General features: G+C 40.9%; 1 protein-coding gene and 1 long non-coding RNA gene across 6 annotated transcripts in view; one reads left to right on the forward strand and one right to left on the reverse strand.

The window, feature by feature from the left end:
* LOC147432354 (uncharacterized) overlaps positions 1-15278 on the forward strand; it is a 40241-nt gene extending 24963 nt beyond the window's left edge. The window contains exons 3-4 of the long non-coding RNA XR_015185552.1: positions 7599-7713; positions 14495-15278. This is a non-coding gene — a long non-coding RNA (uncharacterized LOC147432354). The remainder of the gene's footprint in view (positions 1-7598; positions 7714-14494) is intronic.
* On the reverse strand, positions 5534-22105 carry LOC147432355 (MLO-like protein 9). 5 transcript variants are annotated; one of them, XM_086492328.1, is made up of 16 exons: positions 21678-22017; positions 21407-21420; positions 21166-21223; positions 20871-21082; positions 17043-17159; positions 16899-16959; positions 16517-16602; positions 15352-15426; positions 14124-14212; positions 7209-7258; positions 7078-7118; positions 6825-6998; positions 6697-6732; positions 6494-6561; positions 6294-6354; positions 5534-6088 (listed from the first exon to the last, which is right to left on the reverse strand). In XM_086492328.1, exons 1-16 carry the CDS (start codon positions 21754-21756, stop codon positions 5858-5860), a joined length of 1452 nt encoding a protein of 483 aa, XP_086348454.1. In that variant the 5' UTR covers positions 21757-22017; the 3' UTR covers positions 5534-5857. The 5 variants fall into 5 exon arrangements, with proteins under 5 accessions (XP_086348454.1, XP_086348457.1, XP_086348455.1 ...); XM_086492331.1 differs by having other exon boundaries at positions 21350-21420; positions 21678-21812; XM_086492329.1 differs by lacking the exons at positions 21407-21420; positions 21678-22017 and adding an exon at positions 22042-22105.
* Between the last annotated feature and the right edge of the window lie 5337 nt (positions 22106-27442).

Genomic DNA, 27442 nt, shown 5'->3' on the forward strand with positions numbered 1-27442 from the left:
ATAAGGTTTACTCAAGGATAAGAATTGTAATCCATTATCTAATGGATATGTCCATGGCAAATCTATAATACGATTATCTAATATTAAGAGAGAGCGCCAAACACATGGCATGTGTAGAAAGGGACGAATTTGGAATCAAGTGAATTAAAGATGGTGGAGGAAGGAGGATTTAAGGTTCAAGTGGTTGATGACTGACCTAATAAGCGTACGGTATCATCAAGGATCTCCATTGCTACCATTAGGCGAATAGACTGCAATATCTATGGAGGCAAATCATGATGTGATAAAAGAAAATAAATTGAGAGATTTATGGTGAGGACTTTAAGTTCTCAAGTACATGATGATGTATATGGAGTGCACATTGCAATGAACCCATTGTGCACTTGTAAAGTCTTTGCTGATCGGGCATCATAAGGAGAGGGGTTGTTTTTTGGTCATGTGATCATGTTATAGCAATGTCCAAAAATTGTTGCAACATGTAACATTTTGGTGTTACTAGAAAAATGCTTGGACTCGACCGGTTTGTCCATGACATGTAAGCTTTTGCCTAGTATATTGCTTAGAGCAATGTCAAGAAAAAGATGTACCTTTAAACCTTCATGAATATTATATATATATATATATATATATATATATATATATATATATATATATATATATATATATATTAGGGTTGTCCACGTTCGACGTACGGGACGTTCCGTACCGTACCGTACGACTCATATGTTCCGTACATGACTCGTCCAATTTTTTTTATTTTTTTTTGCGGGGGTGATTTTTGGTGTGGGATTGTTTTGCATCTCGACTGCATTTGACCAAGATCCCAATGGCTGCATTGGCTCAAACAACCATGACCTATGTGCGACAAGGCTCAAGTATCGGATCTACTATGGCCGCCACCACTTTGGAGATCATGATTCTTCTTTCTTCGGACATTGCCATTTCCAATGTCCATGACAGATCTTTCATGTTCTAACTTGTAAGACTTAAGTTACAAGTATTTAGTACTAAGTACTAAGGTCTATGTCATGACTCATATGATCTATCATGTGTAAGACGTGTGATTTTTTTTTGCATCGTACGTTACGTTATCGTACGTCTAATTTTTTTTAGTTCGATTAGTACGGCACGTCTTCGTACGTGTACCTGTTGTACATGACCGTACGTGTCAACTATGTATATATATATTGGTGCTATGTATGCTTTGCATGTTCTTAGAATGTGTTCATGCTCCTGTAAAAATGTACATATGATCTGCATTGTCTACGCATAATGTCTATTAAACAATATTGCAAGTTAAGGAGCAAGTTTTAGGAGTGAGCTTTGAAAGCGATTTTGGAGTGAGCTTTTTTTTTGGGAGAACATACAATGTGGCTCAAGAAAACGTAAAATCTCACTTTGTAGCTCCCTCAAAACCTACACTCGAGAGGGGGGAGTTTGGTGTGTATCGAGCTTTTAGTGCAGTTCAAAATAGTAAACTTAGCAATGTAATTTTTTGCAGCAACAGGTTTTGTGAGAGGGACGTCTCCACAACCACACCTCGAAGGGCAAGGGAGCCACCTAATCAATTGTTTGTGGTTGGGAAAATAAGAGATGAAGATCATAATTGGTTGTGTAGAAATTTATTGAATAATCACTCTTAGGACTCTTTTGGATCCTGATTTTATACTTAGATTGCTAGGCTCCTTTATGTAAAGCATGCATAATATCAGTTAATTGGGTCGAAAATCTTCTGCAAAACATGTGGTATAAAGTCCACTGCTAATGAAGTATTGCAATTCATGTTATCAAAGAGCTTGCACTAAAAAAGCATTCATGGAAGATATATAAGCACCCCAAGCTTCCTCAACCATACATCCAAATTAGGCATAGAAAATTTAACTAGGCATCATTTGACTGGTTCAAGAAGAAACATACATTAAGATTCTCAGCAGGTTAATTTTTGACGGGAAAAATTTCTGTTAAAAATCAATATTTATTTTGACAAAGGCAGACTTCCATCACTTGTCTTCAGAGTTTCTAAACAATGCATTTTATTTAGAAAGGCGACTAATATACAAAAAATATGTTACACTGTTTGCAAGAATATGTAACACGTGGCCTTCTAATGGGATTTCCCTCCCCACCAAGACACTTGTATATGAATGTCAAGGTTCTCAACTCACTTGTAGCATGCAAAAAATACCAGTTTTGGAAGTTGAAATTGATTTTCTACACTCTTCCAATACCTATTCTCGGAGAGATTTTCAAAAGGCACTGGTTGGTGGTCCACTTGTTGCTTATAGTCCCTGCATGCCTTTCCCTTTAGCTTTGCAAAGCATTCATGATGAAAGTTAAGGGTGTCTTTTGACTCTAGAGGCTATAAACCAACATTTCAATAGAACTAGCATCATCTTCAGAAGGGTCCTCCTCAGCAAGACAATGCTCGTCTTGTGCTTGTGGTGCACATAAGGACTTTGAACATGTGCCTTCACCAATGCCTTGTGAATTGTGGATCCTTGCCTTCATATGCTTGTGCCATTTGAATGTGTTCCTCAAAGATTTAATTCTCCACATTTGAGCCCATCTACACTCACAAAGCCATCCAGGGTTTCTTTTGTTAAGCATGGCCTATTACTCATCAATTACATCAATGCACATAAATTTTGCATTACGAGGGATTTCATCAAATTCATATGTAGGCTTTAGCTATAACATCCAAATGCACTTCAGTTGCCAAAATGACTTTGACCTTATCCACGCACATTTCTATTGACATTTCAAATGTTTATTTTGCCACTGAGCTATAACAAAACATGAAGACCAAGAAAAATGTAACATAAGCAACACCTCAGATATGAGGGCATATAACCGTAGGGTAACAAGCCCATAGAATTTGTACAACAATCCTACCGTTCAGCCATGGGAGATATGGCATCAAAATATGTGTTATAACAAGCAATCCTAGCTAAAAATTGTTATCTATTGTGATATTGGAGTCGCAGAAGCCACACAGATTTCGGCTTCTCAAGTGATGCGAGTAGTTCAATGTGAAGCAATTTGCTCATGAATCGCCTAACAGTAATGTGACTATAAGTATGCATGTATGGTGATATAAAGAGCTATTTGAGGAAAAGTGGTATAGGCAACCAAGCAAGGTTTCCTTAGAGACTAGCATATGCTTGTAAATGAAGTGAGGTATAAAAATCTATTTATTCATGCCATTAGCTCTACAATAAACTCAAAAGACTCTGCGTGACACAAACTGCAAGCCAATGTCAAAAGAAATCTCCAATGTGTCCTACGATCATATAAAAATTCGTAGTATTGCATACATTGTTCTATTTTATTAAGCTATGATGTGAGCAAAGCTATGATGAGAACATGAATCTTAAGGGCACACAAAAGAGGAAGTAGTACTATTGAGTGTGCAAATACCAACATAAGGCTTGCCCTAGAATGTTGGGTGTATACAGAAGCCAATGATAAAACCTCCTAGCGATGGACCTATCACTTCCATATTATGGCAACACAAACATCATAAACAAGTTTATGGGTTGATGTTCTCTATTTGGTTGATTATGAAAGTTGAGTATTAGTCATTGTTGTGCACCTTCTACAATACAACACACACTAAATCACCACCAAAAGATGGGATCTCCTTTCTTTTAGGCAGCTTAGAGGGCTTTCTCATACACCATTAAATGAGCAGTGGAAACTTGTTTTTAATGGGTATATGGCCACAAGAAAAAATAAAAAGGGTCCTACACATTAAAGAGGGCCCCTTTCTTAAAAAATGTTTTAGCGGGTGTATGTCATATGAGGAAGCCCTCCCATGTCACCAATTGACACCTCCCAAAGCCCTTTGGGAGGTGGGATCAACGGTTTACAATCACCAATTGATCATGACCATTGGATTGCGTAGGGAATGCAAAAGATTCCCACATTTTCAAGTCTGGGGCTTGAACCTATTCCCCTCCCCACCCTTGGGATCAACTCTAACCGCTATGCTATTGCACGCTCATTGAAGGGTGTGTTGTGTTAAGTTCATAGATCACGTCTTCACGTATAAGTTTACACCTAGGTCACACTTTTTTCACATTGAGTTCACACCAAATTTGGTGTGGTGTGCATACCCTTCCAAGTTTACACGAAGCTCACACTTAGGTTACATTGAGTTCACATCAAATTTGGTGTGGTGCACATACCTCCCGAGTTCACACTTAATTCACACCTAGTTCAAAAAGCGATTGGACGGCTCAAATTGCACCCGCCTCGCGATGCCTAATGTGAGCCATTGATCCTACCTCCCTAGGGACGTAGCAATTAGTGAGGAGGGGAGCCCTCTTACACAACTTCGGACGACAAGTGCACAAGCCAACGTGGCTACAATATGCCAAAAGACATAATACTTGGGCCTATTGACAACCCATTGGACAACCAAGATTCCCTATCCATGATTGGGGAGGGATTGAGCCATCGACTCTAGAGGTCATTTTTTGAGAGAAATCACAAGCAAAAAAACATTACAAGCAAGCTTGTGGTGGCGATGTATACACATAATTATGCTAAAAGCTAGTTGAAATGTCAAGAGAAAGGGGCCACACCAATATAGACATAATGGGCCACAACCCAATGCTTCCATTAGAGCCTTTTCAAAAATGGAGATTGGACATTGTGGATTCCATAGAAGCAACAATTAAACTTGTAGCCACACCCTATTGCACAAAATGGGTGGAAGTTGTAGCTCTCATGGACAACAAAGCACTTAGGGTGGCTAAATTAGGATCACATTGTGGTGTTCATTACATAGAGGTGGAACCAATAAGCTGGGTCAAAACATAACTTGGGCTCTTCAGTGTGTAAAACCTAGGCGCCCGAGGATGGGATGGGCAGGGGCAAGTTTGGTGGTGTGTATCCAACCTTGGAGACCTTATTTAACCCACAGAGTTTTGTAAGAGGACCTCCACATCCTGCAAGGGCAAGGGAGCTGCCTAATCACTTGCTGCCAAATTCCAAATGTTTGTCTCTGGAAGAAGAAGAGATGAAGCTCATGATTGATTCTGAAGAAATATTTCAACATGTATCAAGATTGAAGTTTCCTGTAATAATTCCATTTGCAAAACTTGTTGTGGCCAGATACTCATTCACAAGACTCTTCTAGGTCTCAATTTGGGCGTATTATCAATGCGTTCTAGTTAGCAAACTTAGATTTCCAAGTTCCTTAATGTAAAACATCAATGAAAATGGAACCACATTTCGTTGCATGTTGGATAACAGATCCTTCAAAGGTGTCATGTGCCATGAAGCACCACTATTGCAGAAGCATTGCAATTTATGTTATTCAACAGATCCTGCATTCATGGAAGATATTTATGCACCCCAAGGCCCCTCGACTTAAAAACAACTTGGGCATCGAAGATCGACATAACTGGTCATCAATTGCCTGCTTTAAGAAATGCCCCACAGATCAAGATTCCGACAGACTTTCACTTCAATCATTATTATAAATTTTCTGGCTTGTCCTGGGAGTTGATTTAAACAATGCAGTTGATTTGGAAAGACTACTACTATACAAAAAATGCATTACAGTGTTTGCAATAATATGTTACATGTGTTTTTTTTTCGTGGGACTTCCCTCCCCACCAAGACATTTGTGTATTGATGCCAAGGTTATCAACTGGCTTGTAGCCTGCAAAAAACTGTCGGTTTTGGGAGGCAAAATTGATGTTGCACACACTCTTCCCATAAAAAGTTTTTGGAGAAATTTACAAAAGGAGCTGGCCGGTGGTCTGCTTGTTGCTTCTCTTCTCTGCATGCCTTTCCCCCCCATAGCTTTGCAATGCACACATGATCAAATTTAAGGTGTCTTTCGACTCTAGGAGCTATAAACCACCATTTCAACAGAACGAGCATCATCTTGAGAAGGGTCATCTTCGATAAGACGATGCTCATCCTCAACTGCCTGTGGTGCACAAAAGGACTTTGAAGAGCTGCCTTCACCAATGCCTTGTGCATTGCGGATCCTTGCCTTTGCATGCTTGTGCCATTTCCTTACAGCCGTTTGAATGTGCTCCTCAAAGACTGCCTTCTTCACATTTGAGCCCATCTACACTCACAAAGCCATCCAGGGTTTCTTTTGTGAAACATGGCCTATTACTCATCCTTTCAATTACAACAATGCACATAAATTTGCAGTACAAAGGATTTTCTCATATTTGTATGCAGGCCTTAGCTAAAACATCCAAATGCACTTCAGTTGCCAACATGACTTTGACCTTATCCACATGCATTTCTAGTAGCATAAGTAATACCTGAGATACGAGGGCATAAATCGGTAGGGTAACAAATCCACAAAGCAGCTGTACAACGATCCTGCAATATAGCCACGGCAAATATCGCATCAGAATATGTGTTGCAGCAAGCTTTTATTATGACATTGGAGGTAACCACAAAGATTTTGGCTTCTCAAGTGATGCAAGTGATTTAATGAAGCGGTCTGCTCATGACTTACCCTATAGTAATGCGACCAAGAAGTAAGCCTGTATGTCGATATATACAGTTATCTGGAGGAAAAGTGATCTGGACAAACAATCAAGTTTTTCTTAGAGACTAGCATATGCTTGAAAGTGAAGTGAGATATGCAAAGCTATTACAAGCTATTTCTTCATGCCATTAGATGTACAATAGAGTCAGAAGGCTCTGCATGAGACTTACTGCAGCCCAAATATCAAAAGAAATCTCCAATGCATTCTGCCATCAGATAAAAATTATTAGTATTGCATATATTTCTCAATTTTATTAAGCTAGACGTGAGCAAAGCTAAGAAGGTTTTATGTCCAAACCTGAAAGAGTATAAAATGAATGCAGAAGAGAATAAATTTCGGACGGTTGAACCAAAACAGCTTGTCGTTTGGTTCGACATTTGGCATCCCTACTGTCAAAGGGTATGTATCGTTGAAACGAATTGCCATCTTCGTAATTATATGCTGCAATTTTGTACCTACTGCAAGAACAAGCTGTTCCAAAACTTCAATTATGCAAGAATTCAAATTTTTAAAAAATGATGGATTACACCGCATTTTCTGGAAAGCTCACAATTAAGGGTACAGCAGTGAATATAATGTTACTCTCCCGACCTGAAAGAAAAGTCAATCTGAACTGGGTAAGGATGTAACTTTTACATTTGCATGCAGTAATTGATACCAAAGGGTCCAAGAATCACCCACCATTCACATTGACCAGCAACCATGCAAGAGAAAAAACCCATAGTCCAGGACTGTCCACAAAAGTAATATATCATATAAATCTCAAAGTTGTTTGTTTTATTCACCCCCATTCTTGAAGAGCTAAAACCATGAGACCAGAACAAGTATGCATCGATGATCCGAGGATGACTATTAGTGCAGTATCGCTGTACTTCATTTGATTGTGTGAGAACAAAATGATGCAATATGTTGTCGCATACAGTTTATCAAAGCTGGGCATCTAAATACTGAGACAGGTGTGTTGAAGAATAGTCGGAATCACTAATTCTAAGACGAAAAAAAAAAGCCCATACTCATAAAACTATATTTTTCAGTTGTTTATAGTCTGACTATATTTCAAATGGTCCACAGCATGCATTGTGGAGAATATTGGACCCATTGAGCTTCATCCAAAGACCTTTGTTCCAGTAGCAGTGAAAGGGTCAAGGCTGAGTGGACAGATCTACGCAACCGAAGCATCCCCCTTGTATGTGTAATGTTTTTTTTGTATAATGTGGTCAATATTATCCAGAGTTGATTGTTGCACATGACTACTATGAATCTGTAACTTGCACTTGGCCTTATAGTTGAATTGGGCTTTTCCTGGATTCATCTAGGTCTTTAGGGATTGAGTGAAATTATGTTGGCAAGGCTTGCTAGAATGGTTAGGGTCAGGCTTTCTGATACACCCTTCATAGTCAACAATGCTAGCATGGGCGTCAAAGCTTGAATGGGACGATCTATGAGTCTGTGAGGCAGGTATTCGAGAACTTTAGCATGAAAGCATATGAACTTAGACCCAACCAGTTACAAGACACTGTGGCAGGCTGATTCTATGTGAAAGAAAAGGCATCGAAGTGTCTAAGTTTGTGGTATAAAATACCAGAAGAGTGATCTGAGGCATTTACATACGCATCAAATACAGTGTCTTAAGCCCTCTGCTTCCGGCAGCAGAACACTCCAGGAGCTCAGCTCAACCTGCTGGTTAAAGCCTTTGATTTTGCAGTACAAGCCTCTAGTAGGCTTCAGTGCCTATTAGATGATTGACCAGTTCTTCCTGGCATAGCTTGCTCCCTTTTGCTTCTCTTTTGTAGAGGCACTTAGCACTTTTTCTTAGATTTGTTTGCAGGATATACTGATAGAAAGGATGCATCTTTTGGTAAGGATATACTTGGCCTGCCTACTGAGTTGGAATGGTCATTTTCAGTCTTCCATTCCCCATTCCCATTACGAATACCCATTCCATGTTTTAGATGTGAGTGCCCATTCCGTGTTTTAGATGCGAGTATTCACAATGCCACGTTCTGATTTTCCGTTCCTGGTAACTATGATGCGGTGTCATCTCACATGGCCTCATCCGTAGGGGAAACTTTTGAGGAGCTCCTAATTTAGTGCTTATAGAACCATGCTTTTTCAAAGGTGATGATTTTGTTCGATCATTTTATCGATACTCTTTGAAACTAGGACTCTTAAGAGCTGTCTCTTTGGGGGAAGAACTGCAACTTCCTGTTGACTTTGGTGCACCGTAGGTGTAGACTATTTTGTCTGGCATACATAAGTGATTAATCCAGTTTGAAGTAATAGGGCTGTAGACCCATATGACTGTGCAACAGGCTGTCTTGTTTCAACTAAGACTTATGAAAGTTTAACAAAAGAGAGAAGCGTATTTCACCGTATTGTTTTATGTAGATTATTCGATATTGTGCTTTCACGTATGGCATTGCTGCTGGTTATACATAGAAGCAAGACTGCTATTCAGCTTCTATGCACCTGACCTGTGACGGTTGACCTAGCTTAGACAGGCAGAAATTGAACACTGCAGTGTTTACACACAGCTATTGTATGGAGGTCCCCGTGTTTGAAGTAGCATCTAGATAGGTGCCAAATCTCTGGGGGATTTGGATGGCATCCTCAGAGCGCCCAAAAATGAATGATTTTCAAATCACAGGATAATTTCCCCAAGAGTCACTTCAACCTACGAAGTCCTCAACCTCCTTCGAATGGACAAGGGCGTTCACAAGACGTGGTATTACATCCCCAGAATCAGGATGGGTGCCTGCAGTATGTCCGGCCAGTGTGAACCTGGCCATTTAGTTTAAATAGGACTTGCGCCTCATTTATGAGACATCTTGTGTGATCACCACATGGCACACTTGGACTCTAGGCCCTTGGCAGCTCTGCCCGTACACCCATATTGGTGTGGGCGTGGTGGTATGGGACGCCGGCCCTTGTGGTAGAGGCTAGCCTACTTGGCTGCAGGCTCCCAGGCTCGGGGTGAGCTTGTATTGGCTCTATGGCTGGGAGGTGGGCCTGATGTCCGCTCACTATGTGTGTCTAGGTGTGAGTTTTGCTTGTGTCATGTCATGTGTGCAAGATGGATTTGGCAGGGGTACTAACATTGGTAACAGAGCCTCCTTCCTTCTCGTATACGCGACATGGTGACGTCCACAAAACGACTAGAGCTCATGGGGCCGTGATGGCGCAGCCTGATAGGATCTCCCAACTCTCGTATATGATGGTATGGGACGCTACTAGCGAGAGAGGAGGGCAAGGCGGGCACATGCCAGTCGGTGGTGGGAATTTGGTGAGTTTTTTTCCACAGATTCCCGTGTGTGCAATGTTGATTGCTGGAGGCAGTCACATGGATTGCTTAGGTGTTTTCTACTTTTTCTTCTCCGCATATCAGTTCGCACACGGGTACGCTTTTAGGAGCTGGCCACTCCTATGTCTTACCATCCCCCGTATGTGCATTTTGGAAGTTTTTCTTGCATGGAGTGTTCAATATTGAAGAGAGGATTTATTATTTTCTCTACTCTGTTATGAAAATTTCCTTGGGTTGGTGGCATTGTGCTGCGAGGCAGCCAAGCTGCACAAGGTCGTTTTGGGCGGCATGTGTGTGTACAATCAGCATTTACGCACAGCCAGCCACACCGTATGGCTGCAGCACAGGACTGCATGTTGTGGTCGCAGCAGATCGGCCAGCAAGGACGACACAACCTGGCAATACAGCTGTAGGACAGCGGCCTGCACGCGTGGCGTGAGCTGGTAACAAGGCGGCAGGGCGGCGACCTGTAAAGGCGGTGCAAGTTGGCACCAAGGCGGTGGTCTTTAGGAGCGGCTGCAGGTCAGCAGTGTGGGCTGTTACATCCCCAGACATCAGGATGGGCGCCTGCAATATGTCCGGCCAGTGTGAGCCTGGACGTTTAGTTATTAACTCCTATAAATAGGACTTGAGCCTCATTTGTGAGACATCTTGTGTGATCACCACACTCATAATAGATGGCAATGTCCCTCTCCAATGTCGCTTGTGTGGAGGGATGTCTACCACGAGTAAATCAGTGGTTGTATGCTTCTGGAGAACAGTGCCAGCTGGCATTGTGAGGGCTCTTTATGTCTGTAGCGTGAGGCCTACTGCCCTTCTGTCCCTCATGCTGAAGCTCCTCTAAAAAGAGCCCAAATCAACTCTGATCCTCAAAGCTGATGATCTGAAGCAATGGTCCAAGAAGGCCTTCAAGCCCTTCACAAAAAAGGCCATAGTACCTCCTCAGATCTCACAGTACACCTTACAATGGCATATATAGTGCTCCAGTGACTCCACTCTTTACTACACATTTGGCATATGAGCTCGTGACTTGTCCAGAATCTCAGATTATGGGAGGAGGATCTCTGCAATGACACTCATCAGCAAGTTGCTTGAAAGAGGTGAAAGCTAAGCAGAGAAATTTCTAATTTCTGAGGTTGAGGTTGTTTGGGTCGAGGATAAGGCGTCTTGGTATTGTTGTAATTCCAGTTGTGGTAGCTCGTGCCGCTAATGTTTGAGAGTCACCACATTGATCACACAATGTTTCTTCCTTTTCAATTCTCTGCCACTAAGTCTTGGCATCGCAAGCTCTCCACGATTGCTTGAATCGTAATAAATGATAATCTTCCTGCATGTTGGCATTAAGTAGTCTCTTAACAATGCTCGTAGCTGGGCTCCAAAAATTGCCAAATGGCTCAATCGGTGGTAATATTTCTTATCATTTGCACTTTCTTGTCATGGCAATGTTGTATGAGCTCCATTCCAGCACTACTGTCTCTCCAGCTTCGTATGTCAATCACCTTCCTGAGGTGCTTTATCTTAAGGTGATTTAGGCACACGAGCCGTGCTTAACATAAGATCCCAAAGACAAAGCTGTTTGAGGTAGAGCTCCATTCTCACTAATAGCTAGCAACAACAGGCTTGTAAGACAAAGCAGAAGCAGATGAGGAATCTGAGCAAGCCATCTAGTGCTTGCAATTCCTTGGAATGGATCATAGCTTCTTGATGGGCTAGATGATAGCTATAGTAGCTGAGGAGGAGGCTAATAAAACCAGTGGAGCTCTGATACCATGTGTCATATGAGAACTAATTGGTTATGAAAACACATTTGACACTAATGAAATACTAGAGACACAAGCTGAGAGTACTCAAAACTCCTATGAAAACCAAACTATTAAATGGGTTTATATGCAAGATCATGGGGAGAGAAACAGTGTGATAGGTAGGTTTGATAGAAGTTGGTAGGTAGGTGTGATTGGAGAACTTTCAATCAATCCAAGTAGGTAGACCTTTCTTTAAAGTTCTAAATCCTAAGATCTATAAAGGCTTGAGGCAGGCTCCTCATGTGTGTTAGCTAGCGATAGATGCTTTTTGAGGACGACATGGCTTTCATTTGTCTTCTACAAATCCAAAATTATACATTTTGTGGAGCAGGTGGACTCCTGACAGTTGTCATCCTACATGTGGACAATCTAGTTTTTACAGGTAACCATATTGAGCATATACGCTGGACTATGCAGACCCTAGCAGAGGAGCTTGACATGACAAATCTTGGCTTACTGCACTAGTTTCTTGGACTGTAGATAGAGGGGGGTTATATTCTCTCTCTGTGCAGCAATATGTTAAAGGCTCTACTCCTATGGATCCCAACACAAAGCTTCCATTGTATGATTCATCACAAGCAATTTATGCTACGAAGTACCAAAAATTGGCTGTTTCTCTCATTTTATTGTTGAGTACCCGTCTTTACCTCAGTTTTCTAGTGAAACTTCTCAATTCCTTCATGAGAATCCCACGAAGTTACATCAACAGCAAGCTCTTTGGATCTTGCGACATTTTGAGCAGTTGAAGTCTTCCCACATCTGGGATGCTTAGAGAGGTACAGACTCCGGCAGGGACGGAGTGATTCAGATTAGGGTGGTGATCTTGCGACATTTTGGGCAGTTGAAGTCTTCCCACATCTGGGATGCTGAGAGAGGTACAGACTCTGGCAGGGATGGAGTGATTCAGAATAGGGTGGTGACGTTTGACTAGAAGTACACCTTTACTCTTGGTACAGAGCAGTTTCAAGGAGTAGTAAGCAGCAATCCAATATAGCCTTGTCTTCCACAGAGGTGAAGGACGTGCGAGTCTGTTTGGTAGAAGCAGTTACTTTTGGAGATGGGATTTCCATAGTAGACAATTGTAATTTATTCTCACAACCAAAGTTGTATAGCAATTGCCCAAAATCTGGTATTTCATGCTTTAACGAAGCAATAGAGGTAGATTATTACTCTGCCCCACATAAGATGTTGGATTAGACTATTCTGTTTGTGTGTTGTTCAACTTTGAACAATAATGAAGATGTCTTGATTCTTACCAAACTTCTTCCTGGGAAGACACTCACCCTTCACTCTAGCTCTCTCGGATTGGTTCCATGTCTAGAAGCTTAAGAGGGTGTATGCAGAGTCTGTAGTGGATCCAAGATCTCCTAGGAGTAGATAAGGGAGTGAAGGTTGTTTTGTGGTTGTGCCCAATCATATATAAGATAAGACATACCTTTCCCTTGGCCTATCAATCCATGTGCATGCCCAGCTTGTAGGCCAGCAATAGGTTGAATCCCTTATCCTAGCATTTGTTAGGATCAATGCCTTCTTATAGGGATTGTTCTTTTGTGGTTCCTTTTTCATGTCATGGGCTACAAAGTTGGAGTCGAGAAGCCATGCAGGTCCCTACATAGGGGACCCAAGGGCCACACTCTATAGTCACAAGAAATGGCCATTTTTGGGGGTCCTCGTTTTTTCCCGTTCCGGTCCCCCTGCCATATAACAGTAGTGAGTATAGGAGCACTGAGAGGAGGAGGACACTTGGACATTGTACTTTGCGAAGCATAATAATAAAGAAATGTTGAGAAGATACGCCAGCCTTAGACAATTTGCTGCACCCCCCCCAAAACCCCGCTCCCACTGCCCCAGCCTGTTCCTGCCATCTCACCTGCCCCCTCCCATCCCGCGCTGCATTCGCCCCTCAGCCCGCTGCCCTGCTCCCCGCAAACCCCCCACCCGCCCCCTTCTTCTTTTTCTCAATCCATTGGCTTTGTAGTTCAACTTACACGAGCTAGTTGGGAACATGGAAGGAGAGAGGGCCCCACCGCTGCCCTACTCCATTCAAGTGCGAAGACACCTCTTGGACCAAGGCAGATAATTTGGTGAGAGCTTCGAAGAAAACCATAAAAGAACAGTTTTCCCATGGAAAGAGCACCATCTCAATGACATGCCTGAAGGCCTTGAGAACGCACTTTGCAAAACCAATCAAACAATGGTTTTTTCCTCCCAAACACGTGTTTTATTTCAAAATACAACAATCTAGAGTTCCTAAAGGTTGCAACATGTTTTTGTGAACACTTAACAAGTTGTTGAATATGTAAAGAAACAGCAATAGGGGACACAATTGAGCTTTACACATGGTCCTCTGAAGCATCGATTAAAAGTCTTCCGGTAGGGACTTATGTTTTGGGCAACAACATAAGCTTCTAAGATAGCTACATGGTCATCATTTATTCCAAGATTATGCCTTGTGGCTAGAAATAAAGACTTTTAAAGTTTCGGAGCACATACCTGATGCCAACCACATACTTGAAATCATCTTGAAATGACCTTTGAATGTATTTGTGGAAGTTGAAATTAGCATTGTTTGGCATATGGGTCTAGATCAAGGTGAACATATCAACATAAGCATTTTGTATTAACCATTGATCACAAGTAACTTTTCAAACATATACAATGACATTCACAAAAGAAAAATATGCTCATTAAGTATCTCATATATATTATCCCTTTTATAATAACACAAGATATTTTCTTTTAAAAGTGAAGCACTGAAAGAAAATACAAAACAAGCAACTTTCTCATATTGATAAATAATTCATTCCTTTTTTTAGCACAGCTCCATGAATGCAGATGGTGCTTTTTTTTTTTTTTGAAAGCAGGAACTTGAAATTACAACTCACACACCCGACTCCGTGAGGTGGAGCATCCCAGACAGATAAGGTTGGCCAACCCATCATATGGACTAAGGGAACAGCGCCTAAGGGCTACATGTCACACGAGCTGTCAAGGGGGTTTGAACCCAAGACCTTAGACACAAGAGGCTCTTGCTCTATCAACTGAGCTAGCACTCGTTGACAATGCAGATGGTACTTGTTGGCGGGCTTTCGCCAGACATTGAAATGGCTGCCTTGACAGCACGTTTGTTCCTCACTGATACCACTCGCGGCACTCTACTTCTCATGCGATTTTGGAGCACATGATTGAAAGTATTCTTAGCAAAAAGTGCCTATCTTTCAAAGGCATCAGTCATCCTCTCTCACTGTAAGGTGGCCAGGGAACTTTTTACTCTCTCTAGGGGAGGTTTTTCCCCCTGGCCTTTCATTGCAGTTTTTCAGTTTTGCCCTTGTGGCTAGTTGTATATATTCTCTCACCATTAGGTGGCCAGGGCACTTTTTACTGCCTCTAGGATAGGTTTTTCCCCCTAGTCTTTCATTTCAGTTTTTCAGTTTTGACTTGTGGCTAATTGTATATGGTTTCTCAGATTTCGCCTTCCTGCTAACTGTGTACCATCAATATGTACTTGCCCACCAAATCGGCATCATTTGGGCATTCTGAGAGATTTATGAAGTAATACAAAACAGCTCCTTTTTTGTGCAAAACACACATGCCCCCCCCCCCCCCCGCCACACACACACAAATGCACAAACACAGACCTGCACTGACAAAACACCCAACTGAGACACGCATGCACTCACCCACCAGGGGGGCGCTCTGTTCCACAGGGAGGAAGTCTTACCATAATAAACCCATAGCGAAGGGTGTGGTAGTCCGTCTCGCAAACTATGTTGTGAAACTGTTGAAAGAAAGCAACCTAGAAAAGCAACAAGCCAGTTACTTTTGATAGAAAAACTAGAAGCACAGAAAACCAAGGAGAAGCTTCGTCTGATCACTTCACTTGGAGAGACACATGGACTAGTGAGGTCAGTGACTCTCTGGTGAAGTCAAAGAATGGGGCAGCATCGAGGAGTAAAGTACAACAGTAGAGTGAGAGAGTATGGACACCAACAAGTTCTCTAAAGTGCAAGGGGGCTTACATTTCTGTTTAATGTATGTATAACTGACATATGAGTATACCAAATAATTATTAGCCTTCCTCCAGTGAAAGCCTCGTACAAAGTTGGTATTATCTAAAGAAGTTTTTGGTTTTGATTCTTGAAGTGTTCTTAAAACATACATTTTAACAGGCTTTTTCACTGAGGAGGCAACCGGTAAGATGCTATTCTGTATTCCCATGTACACTGAGAATTCTGTGTAGCTAGTTTTAGTGCCTATCACCTACCAAAGCACTCAATTGCAAACAATTATCTAGCTGAATTTCATGCTAAAGAGGTGAAGTTTAAAAATGGTTAGATCAATTGCTCTTTCCATCCTGATTTAATGTCTCTCACTGGGAATTGATACATCGATGGTTTTAAGGAAAATGGGGTGCAGGAAATTGTTATGGCAGGCAACTTAGATTAGATGTTCATTATAAATGTTAAATCATGTCAACAAATGACAGATTGTCTTAAACCTTTGTAAGCATTTGTTGAAATATTATCTAGTGAGGGAAAGTGTCTATCTTGAAAAGAACATGCACTTAAGCTCGGCCATGCTTTTTTCTACGACTTGCTGCAAGGGTGAATAGATGCAGTCTGCATGAGGGAAGTATATACTCTAGCTATGTCTGTCATACAGAGCGTTTGATGACTCCTGTCACAAGTTGCAATTAAAGGCTCAGATAAGCATTCGTCTCTTGCTCCCTTATAACATGAATGAACCTAAGGAAGTTGTCCTCCTCTCTGTCTGAATCTCTCTATTTTTGTTGTCAAGGGACTTCTTATAAACCTACAAATAACTGTACCTTAGAGTGATAGTCTCCTATTAGAAACAAAGGAAACAGAACGATACAGCATACATACCAGGTACAAAATGAAGGTATTTGTCTTCCATCTGTTTAATGCATGGGCCCGCATAAATGTCGTCTCTCTTGTCAGTCTGACTTCATCTTTTAGAATACAAAGCATGATGTTAGTTATTAAAAACTGAGTTAGTATTGGAAAGAAATTTAGTGTTAGCCAGTCTCAAGTATCATATCCTTCCACAAATGCAAACAATCAAATCTTGGGAATGCATGGATATATAAATTTAGAGATGAAGAGTAAATCAGACATGCTTGACTGTTGGGTATGTAAAAATCTTTGATTGATGCAAGCAGGAAAGCATGCTATCCAATCTTGAGCATAATTGCAAACAATTAAAGTGAGAAAAATGTAGCAAAAGTTGAAATAAAACTGGCCTTACTATGGATACTCAACTCCTCTTTCATGTGGGCTCTATTTTCCCAGGCCTTCCACTGACTGACCTATAAACCAATTGAGGCTAGTAAGAAACTTCTCCTTCTGTTAATGCTTCATAATAAATTTTCTTCAAAAAAAGATTTCTTACACTCCACATTCCAAGTGCAACAACGACCAAAGAGTAAACAACATGAGTTGTCACGAGCACGAATATCAGAATGTGTAGCTGATGAAGGTTTTCCGCAGGCATGAAAAGCGAATAATCCTACAAAACCAACAAAAAGTGCAAGTTTATCATCTATATCCAAAAACATCTCAACTCATGTAAAACTTTGCGAAAGAGCAAGAAACCAAACGCATAAAACATTTGATACTCACATGATTGCATGACAAGAATCCGTAGAATATCGTGACTTGGATGCTTACTTGATGGTGTGTATGTGACATTTGATCATGTGGGTGCCGTGCACACACACTAAACACACATGCACGAGTGTGTGCATGAGCTCACGTCTGTGAGAAGCTTTGCGTTGTCATGTGGGTGCCATGCAGACACACTAAACACAGACCGTAGAGATTTGTCTCTAATTATCAGGTACTAAATGAATTATGTAAAAGTAACAGTAATAGTGTTTTTTGCTGTCAGGGCCAGCAACAATAAGAACAGCATTTTCAGTAAACTCTACATCAAGCTGCAATAACAGATGAGGATATGCAGCATACTCGGGAATGCTCCCATCAAGATTTTTAGACTGCATCAACTGAGATGAATGTAGGGCTAAAGGAGCTTGTAAAGATCCTTTGATGTAATAGGCAAGTAACAAGTGGTCATTCAACTTTTCCTTGGAAAATGCCCTCCCCCACAGGATGTAACTCTGTGGGCAGTCTTTATTCTCAAGCAGCAAGCACTCCGCAGGGCATCTTCTGGTGACTTTTTATGAGGTTTTGGACAGATACAATGGATTATGGCACACAAGTTGTGTCTGACACTCTTATGAAATTATGTTGTATACCGATGTGGTTTTGAAATTGCACACGATGTGTGGATAAGAGTAAACAAATACAGTCACAAGCACCAGTTTTTTCTGTAGAGTGGAACTCCGCCTCTCTCGCCTCTACAATTGGTGTTCTTTGTTTGCATTAAAGACTTTCCTGAAAGCTGGAGCACTAACACCATTGTGCTGGTATTGAAGGCTGGGATTCCTATGCTCCTTAATAACTGTCCTACCATCATGATAGGCCACACATTCGCCAAGCTTTGCGCTTCTATGATTGAGCATGAGCTAAGTCATTGGGCAGAAAGAGAGGGTGTTTGAGCACGTGGACAGGCTTAATTCTGGACAGAATTCTCTCTGTTTGATATGTACTTGCACTTTGAGCCGTCATTGAGAAGGGTCAAACACATGCACGCCGTAGCTGTGTCTGCTTTGTAGATTTTGCAGAGTGACAGGTAGAGTGTGTGCACCAGAGGGGCTATCTGTCTATCAGAGATAGTTCACTCCACCGTTGGAGTGAAACACGGATATCAGCTCTCTCCAACTCTTTTTGCTTTGTACGTTGATGAAATATCAGACTAGTTAATAGAAAGGGTGATAGAAGGGCACAGTTATTAGGCACTTGGATACCCTTGTTGGTTTTTGCGGATGATATTGTTCTCATTGTTGACTCACAAGAGGGGCTATAGGGACTGTCAGGCAAAGTTGGAGCTTCGCAGGCAAAAACATGCTTTACCACGGAGTTCTACACACCAAGTAGCATAGGACTCACCAAGAGGCAAGTGGCAAAATTCTTCCAGAACAGCAACTCTTGACAGGACCCAGGACATGTCAATTTTCAGCTCACAAGACTCTTCCCAGATAGAGTTAGAAATTAGTAAATGTGAACGCCCTCGTACCTCTCGCAGACCACATCACCAACATATCTATCGTGACCACATCCGGGCCATTATTGAGGCACAGCACATCTTACGAGGTTCTTTAAAGAGGAGATTGACGCCATGATCTAGCGGCCCATGAGAGAAATAGACCACCAGCTAGCTCTACTGGCTAAAGAATTTGTTCACATTTTAAATTTTGTTGGATCATTTAATTATGATGTAATTTTCTGGTCTGATAGGTAGTTTGTGTCTTTTGTAGACGTAAATCAAAAGTTCAATTCTGCGATATACTCTGTGATTTACATATGCTGTTATCTTCTACTTAATATGGTTTTTGTATCCCAAAGACATCACAGACAATGTCACCAATGCCTACGTTGGTACTGAATATGCAAAGGATACAATCAAACTTCTCTCATTGTGATACCATGAAGCATATGGATTTTCGTGAAAAGATGTAAAACCTAGTTAATTCGTTGCATGGAAACAATCGATCTTCCAGTATTCCAAATAGAAAGCTCATTGGGTCTTTGGATTTGTGGACATCGGTAAGACAGGCTCACCACCCACTAGGCACTTCAATTTATGCAATCACGTCTATGGTGCACTTAACCAATTTCAGTCAATTGCATGGGCAGATTCTTTCTTCTTAAAATCCCTAGGTGTGACCCTTTTGATGCAGGCCATTGCATGGCTGAGTTAAAAGGGCTTGTACAGTAGACATGTGTTGGTTGATTTTGTGGTGACAGAGACGGTCATTACCTGCTCTCAATCTCTCATCAATTGTGCTTTTGTACATAGAAATTTCACTCCTGGGGAGCCACAGTTATATCTCACACGGGCATGGGAGGTGATGGGATCTACGGTGGGATGATTGAGCACTTTAAATCTTGGGCAAAGTAGACTTGGGAAAAATGTAAACTCGGACACTCAAGTTTACTTTGGCCCCCTTGGCCCCCCCTCACACCTTGGAGGATTGAACCTACAACCTAAGGGATCCCTAGCCACATCACCCACACACATAGTTTGTGTAATGTAGACGTGCAAACACATTGCAATGGGGGGGAGTAAACTCAGGTACCCAGGTAGAGTACACTCGGGCACTTCCCACGACAAGATCTACAGAACTAACTAGATGTCGGGGCCCTAGATTAATGGGGGCCTTTGATCCCATCTTCCATGCCCGTGTGAGATATAGCTGGGAGCTCTTTTTCAGCCACTTTGAGAGCTCAAAGGTTGCCCTTAGGTCTCCGTCACGGTTGGAGGTCGGGGGACAGCAGATCCTGGCCTGGCCAGAATCCCCGCCTGAAGCCGACTGATGATTGCCACATCAGCTGCCACAATCCCTGCGGTTACCTCCAATCACCTAACACCACCTCAGAGCGTAAAAACAGCACCACATCAGCATGCGGAATCATCTCCGCCTCTACCAACCTTTGCAAGCCACCTCAGCACCCATCAGGAATACGTGCAGTCAACTTTTCTGGCTGCTGATGTGTCCACCTTTGACACATCTACCTTATCGCCTCCCTCCCCCCGACTGTTATGACCGCCAACAGTTGCCCAGTAATCACCCGTAAAATGTGCTCCCACCATGGCTTCCAGCCTCCGCCATGTGGTCGCCCGGTTTACAAGGAATGGTCACGAGTGACCATTCCCTTTCCCTACACCATATAGTCATATATGGGGCATGTGATGTGGCATTACCTGTGGGATTTTAATTGGAATTATGCTTCATCTTTCTTAACAGTTTATGGTGAGAGATATCATGATCAGTCGTCCCTTGTTCTGGCCTCATATGCCGTTTTGGCCTTTAAGAGATGTTAATACTTCTTTCTTTATGTTGTTTCCAGCAGTAAAATCAGAAAGTGGCCAAAGATTATTGTGAAACAAATGATGCAAAACCTCCTCTTCTGAAAAAAAACAGCATGCTCAGCTGATACATATTAATCTTTCAGGTTTGTGGGGAGAGTTATCACTTGCTGTTTTAATTTTCGTTACAGATTTAAAAGAAAGTTATTGTTATCTTGAGACACATAACCAACTGAACGCATATGTTAATTCCACAATCAAAAGCATCCAAAGTGATGTTAAGCTCACCTCTTTGCAGATTGAAGAGTCAGCTGCCTCCGTGCTCTCAGTTTCTTGAAGTCCTCTTATGGCCAGTGTCATACTTTCTTCGACCGTGGTGTCGTTGGTTGGCTTGTTGCAAAGAAGCATGGTTGTAGTCCACTTAGTTGGCACACAAATTTTTGAGAAGCTACTCTGCCCAAGCGTGAGAGCGAGTGAAATAAACCCCACCATCATCAGCTCTGCAGGCAAAAAAAAACCGTAATTTCTGTGTACTTAAAGGATGAAAATGAGCCTGCACAAGCATAGAATTAGGAAGGTTTACCTTCTTTTACTTTCTCAAAGGCTGCCTGGAGTGCTTTAAGTTTGTGATTCACCAAGAGCTGGGCAAAAGGTAATGAGGAGTCAACAGTAGGGGAGTATCCATATATTGTGTAATCAGGCATGCAGATTTAATCCAAAGAGAGGAAATGCAAGGTGGTCTGAATTAAATTGAGAGCGCTGATGACCGGAAATCATGCAAACTCCTAGCAGAATGTTCCAATGCAAGGTATATGTATATTTACATCTGCTTCAATAACTGCAAAATAAATTTTCCAACCAAAGAGCTACTGTGTTAATATTCCCTGAGGCAAATCTCTCGAAGCTCAAATCAAGGTTTGAACCCCACAAGAGCACATTGATGCATGCTGCACTGCATTATCCCATATTTGGCTTCAACTAGTAATGGGATTTCTTGCATTTTGCACCAATGAGTAGTAGCTCGGCTGGTAATTGGGCATGTGTGTGCGCGTAAGTTGTTAAAGCAGAAATTGTGAGCATGGGACCAGTACTAACCTGACCGATAAAGTACACAGCACGCTCTACCACGAGCGAGCTGAGGATGAAAACTCCACAAGTGGAAGCTATGGCCCATGTGGGTGTGTAAATGAGGCTTTCTTCTTCAGCCATATTATAGAGGGAAGAAGCTTGAAGCAGTAAGAGAAATGTTTGCTCTCGCTGTCTCCAGGCTTCGCGCTCTCTGGCTCTTGGGCTCGTTCTCTCTGTGTAATCTCTTGCTTCTGCTCAAGCAGAAAGCGAATTCTCACACGTAAACCGGAGCAGAGCCCACTTGAAATTTTCAAAGTGGGTGCTACCACATACATGCATGATGCGCGCGAGCTGACAGAGAGAGGGAAAGATGCAAATTGCAATTTGTCACCTGGTCGAGGAGAGTCGCCATTGGCTGACATGCCCCACGAAGAACCAGCTCAATCGTGTCTTTGTCTGAATGCTCTTGCATTCAAAATCGTAAGAGACCGGGTCCTGTGGATATTAAATTGTAGGGAAAATTACCGAAATACCCCTCTAATTTGTGGAAATTCCCAAAATACCCTTCAAATTTCAAAAATTCCCAATATACCCCTCATATATTGTCAAAAATTCCCAAAGTGCCCTTCAAATTTTCCAAAATTCCCAAAATACCCCTGATTGTGAGAGTAAATTTATCCAAAATTTTAAAAAATTGTAGCTTTTCATAAGGCGATTGATTGTCTATGAATACAAGATACTAAAACTAGAATTTGAGCTGGTTAGGTAGGCTTTGGAGATGAATTGCTTCATTATTTTTAGACATAATTGTCTTTTTTTGGGAGGTAATTTGTGACAAATTACATGCTAAGCCGATATACATTGTCAAAAAAGAATAAAGATTAGGAAATCGTGAACAATCCAGCTAAAATAGGTACAAGGATATTTTGGGAATTTTTGAAATTTGAGGGGTATTTTGGTAATTTTCCCTAAATAGTAGAATCCCCAAATAGATTTTGACCTTGCCCTAAGAAAACCGGGAAATTTACACAAGCAAAAGCTTCAAATTTTGACTTGAAAATCGAGAGAATTTTAAGTCTGCCCATATTTTCACAAGTTAGGGAGAATGTATTTTTCTGCCCTAGACCCGTATTAGACTTCAAACCGCCACGGTTCGTCACCCGCTACTACACCAATGGACTAAAAAATATTGGGTTGGATACTATTGCCCCTCCATCGCCTCCTCCCTTGAACCTTCCCTTCACTTCCTTCCATCACCTCCTCCTTATCATCTAGATTGTTACTCCTCCCATCCCCTTCTCGTCAATGACCACGGTCAGGGAGTTGAAGATCTCCATCGTCCATCTATAGTACTTTACTGATTGAAAAAATCATGCATGCACCGTTGGATCCTTGACAACTCGGCACGCAAAAAACGCAACACCACCTAGCTTCCCTAGATGGTTGACAAGTTAGTACACAGAGTAGCTGAGTCTCCACCACATCAGCACACGAAAATTGTCCAGCAAGAGACGATAGCGACTATAAGGCTATCGTGTGGCTGTCACCTCAACACACAGAAAATATAGGCATGTCCCCCCTCCTATGGACCTCGATGGATGGGAAAGGTCGTTCAGTGACCTTTCTCGTAATTTGTGCTCCCAAGCCAGCTCCCGACCTTCGTCAGTCACCCATTGCTCGCCTAGATTACAAAGAAAGGTCATTGAGCGACCTTTCCCTATCACATCTATGCATATGCCATCCTCCTATCATCCCTTGCACGCAAACAAGAGAGAGAGAGAGAGAGAGAGAGAGAGAGAGAGAGAGAGAGAGATGCAACATGCACGAGAGTTTATACAATGGTGCAGCTCCACATGCTGCAATAATGTGAGAGGGAGAGAGAAACGCACATGGCAACATTAGGTTTGTTACACCCTTGTCACACAAAATCCCATGCAAGCAAGTTTTTGATGCCAACTCTAGTTTGCACGCCAAAAAATTTGTTGGCCTATACACCCTCATCTTTTCAACCTCAAAGTTTCAAACTAATGACCAATTTTATGAATAAAATCTAGATGCCAACCCCTACCCGTCCACGACTCATGTTTGATGCTTTCTATTACTAAAAATAAGACAACTCATATTTAGTGAATTTTTGACATGTTAAAACATGCCTTAGAGAACAAGGAGCAAGGCATAAAGCTTCCACATGTTTGACCAAGTTTCGTTGCAAAATTAGGCTGTGTTCAGACGTTGCTAGGCAAATGTTATGCACAGAGGCGTGAAATCGCTGTGGCTAGATCTAGTTCGTTGCAGGCATGCTTTCTCTTCCCATCGGGCCCGCTGTGGCTCTTTCGACCAAGCTAAAACATGAGAGAAAAACATGTTTTAGCTTGATATATTCTCTCATGTTTTAGTTTGTAAAATGGTCCTTTTATGAGAGCCAAAAAGGCTTAGATAAGTTTGTAAATGGACTGGTCCCTCTATTTAAGGTCAGACTTTTCTTTTCAATTTTTTGTTTTAAAATGTCGAAATGAGTCTTCACCTTGTTTTATTTCTGAGATTCCAATTGTGAAAGGAAATAATGAAAGACTACTTAAAAGAACAAGGTGAAGTCTTCACACGGACCTTCAAAAGGCAAAAAAGTGACTATTGAGGGGTCGTGAGAGTTAAAAGTCTATTTTAAAAAGGTTAAAACTCATAATAATTTGAGAGAGAGTTTAAAAGAAACATTTTACTTAGCCCTTAATATAAAAGGTAGATTTACAAAATTTTAGCTATTAATTACTATTTATGATTAAAAATGAAGAGATTTTAACCATCACAATTGAGGTTTTTTTTTAAAAGAATAATTATCATTTTTATTAAAAAAGGCACTTACAAAGATTAGAAACACACATTTTAAAAGACTTTGAGCTATTAATTGTTTGTCTATGTATTTTTAGAGAACCTCCTTAAAAGGGATCTAATTTTGTTGTATCTCATCTGCCATGGAGGAAGATTGGAGCCTTAAAGAATCATGTATGTCACTATATAAAAGTAATCTTTCACAAAAAATCATCCAAACATGCATATTGAAGATATTTTTTTCGTAACTAGTTAATGCATTTGATGAGATTACTTTATGTGTGTGTGTGTGTGTGTGTGTGTATGTATGTATATATGTATGTATGTGGGAAAGAGAGAGAGATTTAAAAATCATATACTCACAATTATGAGTTTGAAAAAAAAAACATTTACAATATGAGATGAAAATTTTGCATTAGCTCATTGCACAAGGGACATTGCCTTAAAGTGCCTCACTCTTTTTGCCTCGACTAACATAAACTTTGTATTTTTTTGTTTCTTATTTGATACAATAAACCCTTCACCAAATGTCTTAATTTGAAAGCGAGTAAGTTTGCTTAATTTAGAGTCCATTTATTTGGATAGGAATCTACAAAGATGGCTTGAGGGCTTTCAGGAGAAAATGGGAGGAAATGGCACGTGCACGAGCGCACAAGCACGCGAGAGAGAGAGAGTGAGAGAGAGAGAGACTGCACTAGTATAGAATAAAAGTCTTTTGATTTCCCAAATGTAAGAAGCTTTTCATTTTCTACACCCTTCACTTTTGCATTTTTGATGGAGTTTTTATTTTTGGCTTTCTAAAAGAAACCCTTAGTGTTGGGTTGGGGTAGAGGGACTTTCATAGTTTTAAGTGCATGATGGAGACTTGCCTTTCATTTCATATAATGTGTTTACTTTTTTGCATTCTATTGTTTTATAATGCTAAAGTGAAGTTTCACCTTATATAATTTTAGTAAATTTTACACACACACATATATGTTTTTTGGCATGTGGAAGACCATAGGGTTCATTGTGCAAGGTTGTTGCAACATTGAGGCCGTTGGATTCTTTGGCTCGATGAGCTCCACATGGCAAGGGTCTTTGTAAAATACAACCTCAGAGGCAGATCACAAATTTCTTCGGATCGAGAGAAGCAGGAGTGGAAGGAGAAGCAAGAGGCCAGCAGCCAGCACAAAGGAGTACCCACATTTATACCAAAGGCACCCTCATTGACAGGGCGATTGAGCTTAGGAAATCGAGACGACCACGACCGAGATGCAGAAGCACACTTCACCGGAGGAGACTACAACAAAGAATTAGAAACATTCTAGCCAGACACCCAAAATGCTCCTAAGAAGTTTATTTAATACTCTGTATTTAGTTTTTTTTCACACTTTCACACTTAGTACTTTAGTATTAAGGTACCCAGACATTGTAACAGATTCACCACTTTTGTATCAGTTTGGTCTCATAGGTCATTCTGGCCTTTTGAAGACGTTAATATAATATTTCATTTCTCTCTCTCTCTCTCTCTCTCTCTCTCTCTCTCTCTCTCTCTCTCTGTGTGTGTGTGTGTGTGCGCGCGCGCGCGCGTCGATGTGCTCCCAGAGCTACAGGCCACACCCGTCGCTTGAAGGAGCTTCTGACACATGGTAGTAGGGGGGGGGTTGGGGGGGGGGAATCTCTCCCCCCATTATTAGTAGTATAGATAAATGTGCGGCCTTGTCTATATGCAATGTGTCATGCTTAATCTATAGAATTTAATTAATTATAAAATTATTATTGATACATTAAAAAAATCAAATTTTTAAAAAAATTATTATATTCAAACTTCAAACATTTGTTACATCCCCCTCCAAAGGAAATTGAAAAATTGAATAAAGCTTTTGGGAAAGATGATTTAAAAGGACATGGTTTAGGGAAAGATCATTTGAAAGGACATGGTTTCTTTCTTTTCAATTCTCTTAAAGACTTTTTAAAGCTCTTTTGAGGGACACATCTCAAGCAACAAAATTTGAACACCTTCATCCATATGGATACTAAGGCCTGTAGAGGCCAAAAAGTTAAAAGACAACATAAAGGCACCCAAATAATAAATTGGGTGTATCAATGAATAAGGTAAAATAAAAGGTAATTAAATTTGCAAGTAGGCAACCAAAACGACTTTTTCACAAATGCATTAATTAGTTTGGGGAGGGGGAAGAAAGGAAAAGGAAAGGGTGGGGGGAAAAAAGGGAAAGGAGAGGGGGGGGGGGGGGGGGGGAGGGGGGTGTATCCCTTTTTTTTTTAGCTCAAAGGGAGCTCAAGGAGCAACGTAGGCATATAGCCTAGTGGTTTACGTTGAGTTTCACACTAAGTAGGTGATGAGTTCAAGTGCTACTCATTAATATTGGTTTTAAGTGGTGACGTGCATGGACATGCTAATTGAAGATGCTAAAGTAGAGGAGGCTATCAACACTCAGATGCTTGAGTTTGCTTTGCAGTGTAAAATGATTTTAATTTTGATTAAACGTAAGTGTCCAAGGTCAACATTTGGGCATTGTGAATTTTCCAATTGAGAATGTAAATGTTGGCCAAATTGTCAACATCAATCATTTCTTGAAAAATGATTTATTTTACTAATTTCTTTTAAAACAATATAAAATCTATTTTTGTCATTTATTATTTATCTATATCTATCTATACTATATATTATGGAGCTTAAAAAATTTAAGGAAGGACAAGGCATACAAGTCTTGCACATTGGTTGACTTAAAAAAAAACCTAACAAAACTTCTAATCTAAAATGCAAAAGTGAAGGGTGAGCATATTTAAACCGGAAACATGAAGGGTGACATTGTAGGAAATGGAAAGTTTTTGTAATGGAAAGTCAAAAGAATTTCTACTCTACATAAAGTAAATGCACCAATTTAAGTGCACATAACCATAAAAAAGATAATTTTGGTGGAGATTTTTTTATTTAATGCAAACATGATTTCTAAAACTAT

The sequence above is a fragment of the Adiantum capillus-veneris genome, chromosome 20, assembly GCF_014529385.1.
Source record: "Adiantum capillus-veneris isolate H3 chromosome 20, ASM1452938v2, whole genome shotgun sequence".
Lineage (NCBI taxonomy): Eukaryota > Viridiplantae > Streptophyta > Polypodiopsida > Polypodiales > Pteridaceae > Adiantum > Adiantum capillus-veneris.

Bases quoted from the DNA above. Each gene is read 5' to 3' on its own strand.
- LOC147432355 (XM_086492327.1), bottom strand. From the start codon at position 21,791: ATGGCTGAAGAAGAAAGCCTCATTTACACACCCACATGGGCCATAGCT. The intron at 21,083-21,165 runs GTAAACCTTCCT...TTTTGCCTGCAG, and splicing joins CTTTGAGAAAGTAAAAGAAG to AGCTGATGATGGTGGGGTTT. The intron at 7,259-14,123 runs GTATGTGCTCCG...TTTTGTGGACAG, and splicing joins AAGTATGTGGTTGGCATCAG to TCCTGGACTATGGGTTTTTT.